This window comes from Cucurbita maxima, unplaced genomic scaffold (assembly GCF_002738345.1).
Source record: "Cucurbita maxima cultivar Rimu unplaced genomic scaffold, Cmax_1.0 Cma_Scf00030, whole genome shotgun sequence".
Lineage (NCBI taxonomy): Eukaryota > Viridiplantae > Streptophyta > Magnoliopsida > Cucurbitales > Cucurbitaceae > Cucurbita > Cucurbita maxima.
The window spans coordinates 522988-534265 of record NW_019272046.1 but is presented as its reverse complement, the minus strand read 5'-3'; the positions used below and the strand labels follow the sequence as shown (position 1 = coordinate 534265).

At 36.4% G+C, this 11278-nt stretch overlaps 3 protein-coding genes across 7 annotated transcripts in view; all 3 read left to right on the top strand.

Annotated features, from left to right (window-relative positions):
• Positions 1-4603, top strand: part of LOC111465935 — a 5308-nt gene extending 705 nt beyond the window's left edge. The window contains exons 2-9 of one of the 4 annotated variants that reach the window (XM_023110411.1): positions 55-115; positions 1032-2307; positions 2406-2697; positions 2854-3057; positions 3206-3379; positions 3477-3674; positions 3778-3891; positions 4016-4603. In XM_023110411.1, the coding sequence (XP_022966179.1) occupies positions 1235-2307; positions 2406-2697; positions 2854-3057; positions 3206-3379; positions 3477-3674; positions 3778-3891; positions 4016-4357 (2397 nt within the window). In that variant the 5' untranslated portion in view covers positions 55-115; positions 1032-1234 and the 3' untranslated portion in view covers positions 4358-4603. Of the gene's footprint in view, positions 1-54; positions 145-170; positions 296-1031; positions 2308-2405; positions 2698-2853; positions 3058-3205; positions 3380-3476; positions 3675-3777; positions 3892-4015 lie in introns of those variants that run through there. The other 3 variants (XM_023110409.1, XM_023110410.1, XM_023110412.1) reach the window with 3 other exon arrangements.
• A 1118-nt stretch (positions 4604-5721) lies between these two features.
• Positions 5722-9133, top strand: LOC111466123 (protein cornichon homolog 1-like). Of its 2 annotated transcripts, XM_023110712.1 has the most exons (5): positions 5722-6048; positions 7019-7200; positions 7890-8012; positions 8113-8198; positions 8670-9133. In XM_023110712.1, the coding sequence occupies exons 1-4, from the start codon at positions 5974-5976 to the stop codon at positions 8195-8197; spliced, it is 465 nt and encodes a 154-aa protein (XP_022966480.1). In that variant the 5' UTR covers positions 5722-5973; the 3' UTR covers position 8198; positions 8670-9133. The 2 variants fall into 2 exon arrangements, with proteins under 2 accessions (XP_022966480.1, XP_022966479.1); XM_023110711.1 differs by lacking the exon at positions 8113-8198.
• An 839-nt stretch (positions 9134-9972) lies between these two features.
• LOC111466129 lies at positions 9973-10765 on the top strand. The gene has a single exon (XM_023110723.1). It carries the CDS (start codon positions 10055-10057, stop codon positions 10415-10417), a length of 363 nt encoding a protein of 120 aa, XP_022966491.1. The 5' UTR covers positions 9973-10054; the 3' UTR covers positions 10418-10765.
• Positions 10766-11278: the final 513 nt, after the last annotated feature.

Below are 11278 nucleotides of genomic sequence, written 5' to 3'. Positions count from 1 at the left end.
TTTTTTTTTTTTTTTTTTTTTTTTTCACTTTTCTCTGTTTGCTTTTTGACTTAGGAGGTTGCAAGGAAACTGAGATGCGGTGCTGCTTCTTTCGTGAACTCTACTGACGGCAGCGGTTCGGATTTTCTTTTTCTGGAGGTTAATGTCTTCAACGTGCTAGATCTCTTCTCTTTTTCTCTTGCAGCTTTATTCTTGTTTTTCTTTTCCTGTGTATATCTTGCACTGCTCTAGATGTGGTTCAGCAATTCACATTCTGTTTTGGAAGAGTTTCGAGTTTTCTTTTGGAGTGTGGATGGTTTGTGTTCTTTAACCTTTTTCTTTTTTTGGTTCCGTGTGATGAATCGAGCGTTTCTGCTATGCAATGTGGGGTGCTTTTTGTTTGAATATTTCGAAATCTCTCTCTCTCTCTCTATTAAGGCTGTTTTGTTGTTTAGTTCTCGTTGATATGGTCAGAGACCTGGATTGCGAGTTAGATCGTTGTAATTAAGTTGCCTAGGAGTTTCGGGATTACAGAGTATCGAATTCGTTCTTTAATTGCTGTAACTCTGATTCTCCGGCACCTTTTAGATTTAAATTGAAGTTGATTTCTAGAAACCCGATGGAGATTGACTGTTTGATTGCTATAATCGTGAATTGAATTCGATGCTTCCATTTCTGACTCTAAGATTACTATGGTTTAAGTACATAACGATGAACGACTGCTTATCTATTAATTTTGATTTTGTACATAGCCCTGTCTAGGCAGAGATTAGAATTGTGATTCACTTTGATCTTTCCCATTTCCATTTTGCCTTCACGCTTTTTCAGAGAGTCATAAATGATAAATCTAAAGGTGACCTTCGCTATCGTTTGGCTTCTCATAGAGAAAGGACTGGTCATTTCTTTTGTTTGTCATCCATTAACATAGAGGTGTTTTTCTGCAGTTTCATAAGAGGGTTTTGTTTATTTCAGTGTCGCTACTATGACTTTGCTTTGAATTCGGCTATTTAGGCTACTTCATTATTGTTTCTCATTAATATTTTCAATTGCAGGTTTTTAAGTTAGTATGATATATGAGAATCACAGTGGTGCTATAAGTTACAGCCCTGCTAATTCTGAAGATTTTTGGAGCCACATATTCTCGCATCTACAATACTTTTGATCTTTTGATACAGTCCAGAGTGAGCCTAGTTGATAATCCTCCTCTTTGTCGCTGCTGCATTTATTCTTTGTTGGAAGTTTGGATCTGTTAAAAATGAAAGAGATTGACAAGAGAAAAACTCCTATTAAGAACCAGTGTAAACGAGCTGTTAGAACAGAGAGGAAAGAACGCAGACCACATCAAGAGAATATTAGCAAAACTGTGAATGCTAAAGAAACCACACATAAGGCATTGACTACGAAGTCAAACAATTTAGTAAGTGAGTCAAACGCTGGCACGAAACCATTAGAGGCTCATCAAAGCTCAGATGCAGATCAGGTTTCTGATGCCAATAAGTTTGAGGGGATAAATCAAGATTCTAAAGCCAATGTGAATGCTGTTAGAGAGAATGTGAATGGTGTTGTAGAAGATAAATGTACTGCGTTGGAGAAAGATCATAATCACAGGGAGGAAGAAGTTTCTGATTCAGAGACGAAGGCGTATTCGGTTTCATCAAAAAGTGATTCAATAACAACAAAGGAGGAGAGAGTAGAAAGAGAGTCAAATTTTCCTGAAGATGTTCTAGAAGATAACAGTTCAGATTGCTCTCTTCACAACTCAAGTGAACAATTAGACCGTGGTATTAATCAATCACAGTCCAAGGAGTTATCTTTTACTTCAAAGAAAACAACAAATTCTGATAGAGACCTTCCCGGAATTAAAAACAAAAAGTCTTCTAAAGGAAATGCTAGGGGTGCAAAAATTGTGCCTAAACCTTCATCAGAATCTTCTGAAGGAACTGATTACCAGATTGTTGATGTGCTAAAGGATATTGAAGTCTTGGATGAGGCTATAAATGGTGTACAGAGCATTAGAAATGGTCCTGATACCAATGGTGACCACGATGATCAAATTGCTTGTGAACAAAAAATTGAAGAAATGGAAAAAAGAATTGATAAACTTGAAGAGGAGTTGAGAGTTGTTGCTGCTCTTGAAATGTCTCTTTATTCAGTGGTACCAGAGCATGGGAGTTCCGCACATAAAGTGCATACGCCAGCTCGACGCCTGTCTAGAATTTACATTTATGCCTGCAAACACTGGTCTCAAGACAAGCGAGCCACAGTTGCAAAGAATATTGTATCTGGGCTAATTTTAATTGCTAAATCATGTGGGAGTGATGTTCCAAGGTATATTTGCTATTATATTATCACAGTTAATTATTATGAAGTGCTGTTGAGTGGTGAAAATTAACAGAGGAAATCGACAAATTCCTTGGCTTTTTCAGGTTAACCTTCTGGCTATCAAATACTATTGTGATGAGGAAAATAATATCTCAAACATTTAGCAGCATCCATAGCTCAAATCCAGTGAAATGTTTTGTTGATTCCAACAACAGTAGCCGGAGAAATGGTGGGAAGCCAATAGCTGTTCAATGGATGAATAGTTATGGTAATAAACAAGTAAATAAATATATGCAGTGTGTAGAGGATTGGCAAGAGACAGGAACTTTTATGGCTGCATTAGAAAAAGTTGAATCCTGGATCTTTTCTCGGATTGTCGAGTCTGTTTGGTGGCAGGTATAGTTGACCATTATGTTATTTTATATATTATAATCTTGGTAATATTAGACTGGTGAATACTTTAATTTACTTTCCTTGTCACAGTCTGATTTGATGCCTTTTCGTCAATATCGTTATGCTTATATCTCTTTGTTCCGCATAATATATTTTCAGTCTTTAACACCAAATATGCAACCTCGAGACGCATCCAAAAACAAAAGCAGGGAGCGGATAATGGGACCTCCCCTGGGTGATCAGCAGCAAGGGAACTTTTCAGTTAACCTGTGGAGAAGTACTTTCCAGGATGCTTTTCAACGCCTCTGTCCTGTTCGAGCAAGCGGTCATGAGTGTGGTTGTCTTCCTGTTCTTTCAAGAATGGTAAGTTTTATTCAATAAAGAAGAGTAGAATAAAATTACTTAAAGCTGCCATTTCATGGGGGTCGTTAGAATATGATTCCACCTTTAAACTTATTCCAATTTCAACCACTAAATTTTGGAGAATAATTCTTATCCAATCTTGGATCAGGTTATGGAACAGTGTGTTTCCAGGCTAGACGTGGCCATGTTTAATGCTATCCTCCGTGAGTCCGCCCATGAGATTCCTACGGATCCTGTCTCGGATCCTATTGTTGATGCCAAGGTTCTTCCTATACCGGCTGGAGACCTGAGCTTTGGATCCGGTGCACAACTAAAAAATTCTGTATGTACCATTCTCATCACACGCTTTATAATTTCAAACTTCATGAAATGTTGGTAACTAGCAGATGCTAAATTGAGGTGGGCTGCTCGTGATGCAGGTTGGAAATTGGTCGAGATGGCTAACTGACATGGTCGGTATTGATGCTGATGACGCTTCAGTAGATCAACATGGCAGTGACGACGACATTAGACCTGATGTAGATGGAAGGCCCCAATCATTTCCTCTACTTAATTCATTGAGTGATCTCTTGATGCTTCCAAAAGACATGCTTACAGATCGTTCAATCAGAGAAGAGGTCTTTTTCAACCCCAAGCGTCTACCTTTTCTTAAGTGCATGCACTCTGCAAGTTTGTTCGACATTGTTAATCACTTATTTAACCATTTCTTGTGTTCTCTAGGTATGCCCATCGATTAGTCTTCCGCTGATTACAAGGATACTCTGTAATTTCACTCCAGACGAGTTCTGCCCCGATCCCGTTCCCGGAACTGTCTTGGAGTTACTTAATGCTGAGGTAAGATGAACTTTTCTTGTTCCAAAACTTTATGCTAGGATATCTCTAGATAGCTTTGAGCTGTTGAGTTTTGATGTCTTTTTATCATTATTACGAACTCGTCATTGTATTTTCACCTGAACAGAATATAGTCGAACGAAGATTGTCGGGTTACTCGGGGAGGAGCTTCCCCTACATAGCTGCTCCGGTTGTCTATATTTCTCCTTCGACATCTGATGTGGCAGAAAAAGTTGCAGAGGCTGGAGGAGGAAAATCTCACTTGGAAAGGAACATCTCTGCAATTCAGAGGAAAGGATATACGAGCGACGGAGAACTAGAGGAGCTGGATTCTCCTCTCTCGTTGATTGTCGATAAATCGACCTCATCTCCAACGTACAATGCTCATGGAAATGACCGACATGAAGAGGATACGATGTTTATATCCAGCAACATGAGGTACAAACTCCTTCAAGAAGTATGGTCTTAATGATGAATTCCCAACAAATGAGTGATGTATGTATTTTATTTACAACACATATAGATAGTTACTTTGAATTTGAATAAGAAAAATACAAAATACAAAATGCAAATAGAAAATAGAATTTCAGGTCATGTTTTCTTGTATATTGGATTCAAGTATGTGCTCTTATATAGAAATCTTGAACAAACTTACATTCCATAACAACCATGTAAGTTCATATTTCGCATAGAAGAATCTTATTTCCAAGATCAAGGATATGTTATTAATAGGCTAAATCCAAGTTTGGCTTTGGATCATGGTTATGTCGTTCTTTTCTACCTTTCTCTATTTAAATTTATCTAGTTGACTAAAAATCACTTGTTATTTTCTACATTTCTCTATTTAAATTTAGCGGACTAAAAATCACAGATTAAGTAATGTTGCATGAGTTGGGTATGATGATTGTCACTCTAGCTTGGTTTAAACTTTGTTTGATATAAAAGGATCAACAATGATTGCTTTTGAATTTTGCTCTTAGTATCTATGCTTACGTAAATCGGATTCTAGATTCTTCCCTCAAACTCTCGGAGTGGTATTTTATATGTAAGGGTAGTCTAATGTCAATTCACGATTAGGGTAGAGGGTAGTTGTTGTGGATTTGATGATTCTTTGACGACGTCATGGATGAACCTAATTTTCTCGCAGTTATACGAACCTGCTCAATCAACAATTAACGAGGATTTCATAATTTGATGGAAACAACTTTTTATCGTAGTTTTTGGTGGCTAGTAAAACTGGTTTTATATTATCTTTACTCACAACTTATTAAAAAAATTACTACTTCATCAATTTTTAAAATTTAGTTTTTTATTTTATTTTATTTTATTTTATCACGAGTGGCTTCTGTAACTTTGTTTCAAAGAAAAGCAATCGAACTTGTTCAGCCATTTTCGAAAAAAGGTTTTTATTATTATTATTATTTTTTTATGCCATGAGCCCTCACATTTATAAGGTCTTTACTCACAGGCATATACAGGAACAATTATTCATATTCGTAAAAGAGTTTGAAACCAAGAGGGAATAGGATATGAATATGATCCATAACAAACTATATAAACTCAAACAATTAGTATAGTCCCATTTGTGATTTCGTTAAGAAAGCTAATTACTTTGATAATCTTCAAAAACATGTGCTATTTCAGTTCTATACGACGATAAAAAAATATACCGAACAACGATGAACGTGTTATCGAAGGGTGAGAGGAGAATGAGAGAAAGCAAATGATTGATTCATTATAATTCAACTTAGAGTCATCCAATTAGACCTATTTGAAAAAGAAAAAAAAAAAAGAAATTGTGATTAAATTTGTAAATATAAGAATTTTCGTTAAAGAAGATAAAAAGATTTTGTATTGGGAAATTTGTAATATAAAGAGGAAATTGTGAGTGAAATTGATGAAACTTGGAAATCTGGTTGAAACTGGAAGCAATCATGATGGAACTACTGAAGCTTCATTGCAGTATGTAGCTTTAGCCTCTACAGTTCAAATTCTCTAGAACACTGAACTTGCGAGGTCGCCTTACCATCAACAATCAAGCTTTGAGTTCTGGAATTTCTGAACTGACGCTGCGCGGTTGTAGAAATGGCGTGGAGTCTGATCTTTTGGTTCGTCTCTTTCTGTATCAACATCGCACTTCTCGTCCTCAACTTTTACCAGGTACACCCTTTCTAATCTCTCATAAACCCTAGTTTTCGCGATCAAGTTACAGATTCTTTTGCGGGAAAGTTTGAATGCGTCTGCTGAAACGTAGCCCTAATGTTGTTGTTGTTGTGTTTGTCTTGTTGTAATCTTGTTGTTGCTTATTCAGTAAGCAGTGGAGGTTTGATGCATATATTAGATTCGGATTCGGATTCGGTTTTCTTGAAGAGAGCATTTCGACTTCAACTTTATTTACGTTTATATGTGACCTAGATTTTGATTGATGGAACCTTTACACTGTCGTTGCGCCTACTTTTGAAATAGATTCAATACCTACTTACTGTTCCACCGCTCTCTTAGTTTCTAAACAAGCGGTTGAATGATTAATTTTACGGTGATGAGTTTGATATCTTGACCAATCGTGCACTGTTAGCCGAAGTGAACGTATTCACAAAATGACATATCTACCTGTGGAATAACTGGCCACTTCCATGGAATGGATTGATCATTTCCTTTTGCATCTGAGTCAACGATGTACTCTTACCTTGTTTTGTAGTCTCCAGAGAAGTGGCTGTATATGTAACTTGTTGGGATGAAAGATTGTAAATGTATTTCAACCATGAAACTGGCTTCAATTATTATAGTTGATTATACTCTAAATACTGGTTCTTGATGCGGATGGAAGTAAAAGTGATCCCAATTCCTGGGGGTTATTTCTGGGACATCAATAGATTGTTGGGTTTACTCCCATTTCGTTTAATATGATGTACAGTGGCAGGAGGAGAGAAGTAATTGCTCTTATTTTCTTTTAAACCACGACGATTTGTCCTCTCTATTGCTTGTATTCTTATAGACTTGATGAATGTTTAGATTTTACACTTGTAGATGAACATCACTAGCCATTGCAAAGAGTAATGTTTATTGTCTAGTTACATCTGTGCTTTTAAGTTGGAAGCATCTAATGGTTGTGGTTGATCTTTTTTTGTAGCTCTTGGTATTAACGGATTTGGAGGCAGATTATTTGAACATCTATGATTCATCATCTCGCATTAACAAACTAGTCGTTCCAGAGTTTTTGGTGCAAGGACTGTTTTGCTCTCTTTTCCTCTTCACAGGCCACTGGTTCATGTTTCTTATAACCGTCCCTGTTAGCTGTTATCACATAAATTTGTAAGTGTTTCTTGACTCTGAAATAAGGCCTGGTATATATTTTCTTTTACCGTGTGCTATGGATGAGACCTATTGGTGACGTTCTTTGTTGATTTTCCCCTTCTACTGTCTGGAAGTGTTATGTATGAGGCTTATGATGTCCCGTACTTGTAAAATGAATCTAGTTTGCACTCATATTATATATACTTTATTCTTTTGTTAAGGAAAAGAGCATTATGCATTCTTTTTACTTTCTTAATATGCTTTGTTCTATTATCAAACACCATTATTTAGATGAATGTATATAGTGAAAACTTCTTGGACGATGTTAATGGTAAACCGATTAACCTGGTGCCAATTATTGCTTTCGTCATTTTTTCTGAACATTCTTATTCCCTGTAGCTATCCCAATACAATACTCAAATTTAATTCCATTACACAGGTCCTCCATCAGCGGAAGTATGCCAACTTATTGTTTGAAACTTTTATCCCACATAAGTCTTTAATAAATTTTTGGTGATTGATGGCCATCTACTACTGGTCATTTTTAAGAGTAAAACTAAAACTTAGTAATGTAGGATGGTTAACAGGATAAAGAAAAAACAAGGAAAAAAGAAAATGAATTATGTTCCACTACTTGGACTGAGTTTCTTTCTAGTATTTCTCCATGTTTTGTGTTTATGATGAATTATCCTGTTACAATGCCCCAGGTTCTTGAAGAGGGAGCATCTTATTGATGTTACTGAGGTGTTTAAAACTCTAAAACGTGAGAAGTATTTTCGTTTTGCCAAGCTTATCTTCTACTTGCTTCTGTTCCTCGTAGTAATCTTCAGGTTAGTCTGCATTTTTCCTTATGTCATTCTGCTTTTCTTCTTAACTATTTGGAAGGTTGGATATTTCTGATTGAGGTTTTCCTTGCTGTTTTCTGTATAGAATAATAATGGTAGCGGGAATGAAATCTGTTTTTGACTCTGCACCTGAGGATATAGACATTCGCTCCACTGTTCTCGAATTCTAGAGTATTTATTTAACCAACTAGCTTAAAGTAAAATCCATCCTTTGTTTTGAAATACGTATAAGATTACATGAAAAATAGTCAACTTATTTATTCATTGCAAAGTTCTTAAAGATAATGATGTTACACTGACTTGGGATTGTTTTGTTGGTTTTGGAAGCTATATACATACCATTACTCTCTGTTCTCTTGACGCCTGTTTAGTATTTTGTTAGTAATGCATTATTGCAAGTTTTTGGATTTTGCTCTGATTGAACCAAATGTTGCCTCTTTCTAACCTTTTCTGGTCCCAATATTTTCTATAAATTAACTTAGAATGTCCAATACATTTTTTATGTTAAATAGCTTTGTTTAGTTTTATGGTCGACTCCTATGCTTCTTGAGTGAGATCCTGGTACATATGCACTTGCATACACAAAATTTTCGCCTCTCTTAACTGGCATTCTTACATGTATTGAATTACCATGCAATGCAGGCTTACCTTGTCTGCTTTCAACGCATTATCTGATGAAGACGACGTCCTACATTTATTTTGATTGCGATTCTCTTACTCGAAGTTTGTATTACGGGTTCTATAGCATGTCTGTGGTTGGTATTTGTTTGGGAATTTACACGCAAGGAAACAAATTTGAAGGCAGCAACTTCAAACACGTTCATACAGGTTTTTCCTCCCATATTCCCATTCTTTGCTTTGGTTGGCTCCTCTAGCATTCTCGTAGACTTTGACCCAAGGAATGCTTGTATGTAGATTCTCCAGTTTAAAATGATGTGATTGTAGAGAATGAGTTTTAGCATTGTAAGCATATTGTTCAATTAGTTGACGTGTGATTTGTTTGGTACCTTGACAACTTACTGGTAATTGTCAGGGATCTCCAAGATTAGAGTCCCATTTCTTTGCATGTTTTTGAAATGTCAGCTTGAGTTAGCTAATTTTTAGTATTTTCATGAGTTTTTTTTTTTTTAAATGTCAATTTCATCTATGAATATCTCGAATTTACATGTTAGATGCCAGCAAAGCCTCTTGGAAGAATGAGAGAATTTTGAGCGCAGAGAAGTAGAGAAATTGTGTTCGAAAATGAAACATTAAGAACTCGAAGCTTTGAGCTGCTCTTTCTTTGAGAACTCCTTCAATTCCTTCTTCAATGGTGTACCGTATTTTTATTAGAAGATCTAATGTGCTGATCAATGATGTTTTTGTCTAAAGAAATGAGGTTCTTGTTAGGAACCAAGGACTTCCATAATAGGATGATATTTGTCTACATGGCTTTGCCTTTAGGATTCCCTAAAAGACTGAATTACTAATAGAGATGGGGTTCCTTATAAATTCATGATTTTATCCGTAATTAGCTAGACTACTCCTCTCAACAAGTCTACCATAATTCCTATTACTAAATTTATATGGCATCACCTCTATTGACTAGATCCATTCCATGGTTCATATCAGGTTTCCCACGATGTAGTGATATAATTTCTTTTTGGTACATATTGGTTGCCCAACTTGTTTCTTCGACGCAAGGTTATGCACTTCTCTTCTTGGATAATATTTTCTTCAAAGTCATCAAACCTTCAACATGCTCATCTAATGTAAATTCTTATTAGGAACGACACAATAATTATACAAATTTACGCTTAATTATTAAGTGTATTAAAATTATTATATGTGTTTTATAAACAAGATTAAACCTAGAAGGCTTCCATATGAAAATTGAGCTTCTCAAAACGACGACGCTTTAGTTTGTCAATAGACTATAAGATCTCACACAGGGCTCAACATTGTCTCTCTCTCTCTCTCTCTCTCGCTCTTCTCTTTCGCGCTCGCTGGATCGCTCACAGAGTCGCTGAAATCGAAACCAACTCAAAATGCCCTCCCCAACGCCCTTTGCAACCGCCTCAAATATGCTCCGGCACCGCCTTCTCCCTTCTCTCAGGACCCGCGGTGGCGCCGCCACAGGCCAGAGCCGGTGGACCAGTCCCGGCCACGAGGAGCAGCCAAAGGGCTATCTTTTCAATCGGACGCCGCCTCCGCCAGGTCAGTCCCGTAAATGGGAGGATTGGGAGCTTCCTTGTTATGTTACTAGTTTTCTTACTATCGTGATTCTTGGCGTTGGCCTCAACGCCAAGCCTGATCTCACAATTGAGACTTGGGCTCACCAGAAGGCCCTAGAGCGTCTTGAGATGGAGAATCTGGCTATTTCTGGCTCTGGATCATCTGAATCTGATTGAATTTCGTGGTTCTTATGCTCTTTCTGGAACTGGGTTGCTTGATTTTGATTCCACCGTTGAAAAGGGGTTTCGGTTCTATGGTGGGATTTATGAGATGCTGTCGATATTTTGTAGTTCAATAAGTTTTTTCCTAAATGTGCCATTGGCTCTTTTGGACCTTCAATAACAGTTCTATTTTAATTGTTAGTTTTGGACATATTTGGCGTGGTATATGTCAAGCACTTGAATTTTAACCCTTCGATATGTTTCAATTTAGTTGCCAATGTTGAGTTATGTATACGAATTTCCTAATAATTTAGTTCTGTTGGATATCTTATGGCCATGATTATCGTGGCAATCTCTGTTTAATTCCTTTTTGTTTATCCATCTTGATTTTGTTCAATAACTACGTACTCTCAATGCCCTGCGATAGATAATAGGTTGTTCAAATACAACTGATGTTATTAGATTTTGTGTTCTCTTATTGTTTATCTCGTTGCTTATGTTATCTTTCTTTTACTTTTGTAGTTCTTTTGAATATCTGTGCTTATATCCCTTTCAATTTCATCCATTTAATGCCTAATGAGTTAGTGTTTTGTGCAATATTTCTTTTATCATTTACTATTTGCAAGTTTCCTATGAAATTGCTTGTTTCTAATAATTTGATACTTGTGCCATCTGAATTGAATGTTGATCCCTCTAAAAGTGGGGATAGTTAGTATACTGATGAGCATATTGTTTGCATAGTAACTGAATGGCCACTCTGTAGACTTCCTTTGTCTAGTAATTACTGGTGTAGATTCATTCTTTCAATATATGTCGCATTTGTCACTTTGCGACTTTCCTTAGTAGAGGGTATTTTTTTTTTTTTTTTTTTTTTTT

Excerpts from the sequence above, each read along its gene's own strand:
- LOC111466123 (XM_023110712.1), top strand. The coding sequence starts at position 5,974 with ATGGCGTGGAGTCTGATCTTTTGGTTCGTCTCTTTCTGTATCAACATC. Across the intron at positions 7,201-7,889 it reads AGCTGTTATCACATAAATTT|GTTCTTGAAGAGGGAGCATC; the intron begins GTAAGTGTTTCT and ends ACAATGCCCCAG. Across the intron at positions 8,013-8,112 it reads TTCCTCGTAGTAATCTTCAG|AATAATAATGGTAGCGGGAA; the intron begins GTTAGTCTGCAT and ends TTTTCTGTATAG.
- LOC111466129 (XM_023110723.1), top strand. The coding sequence starts at position 10,055 with ATGCCCTCCCCAACGCCCTTTGCAACCGCCTCAAATATGCTCCGGCAC.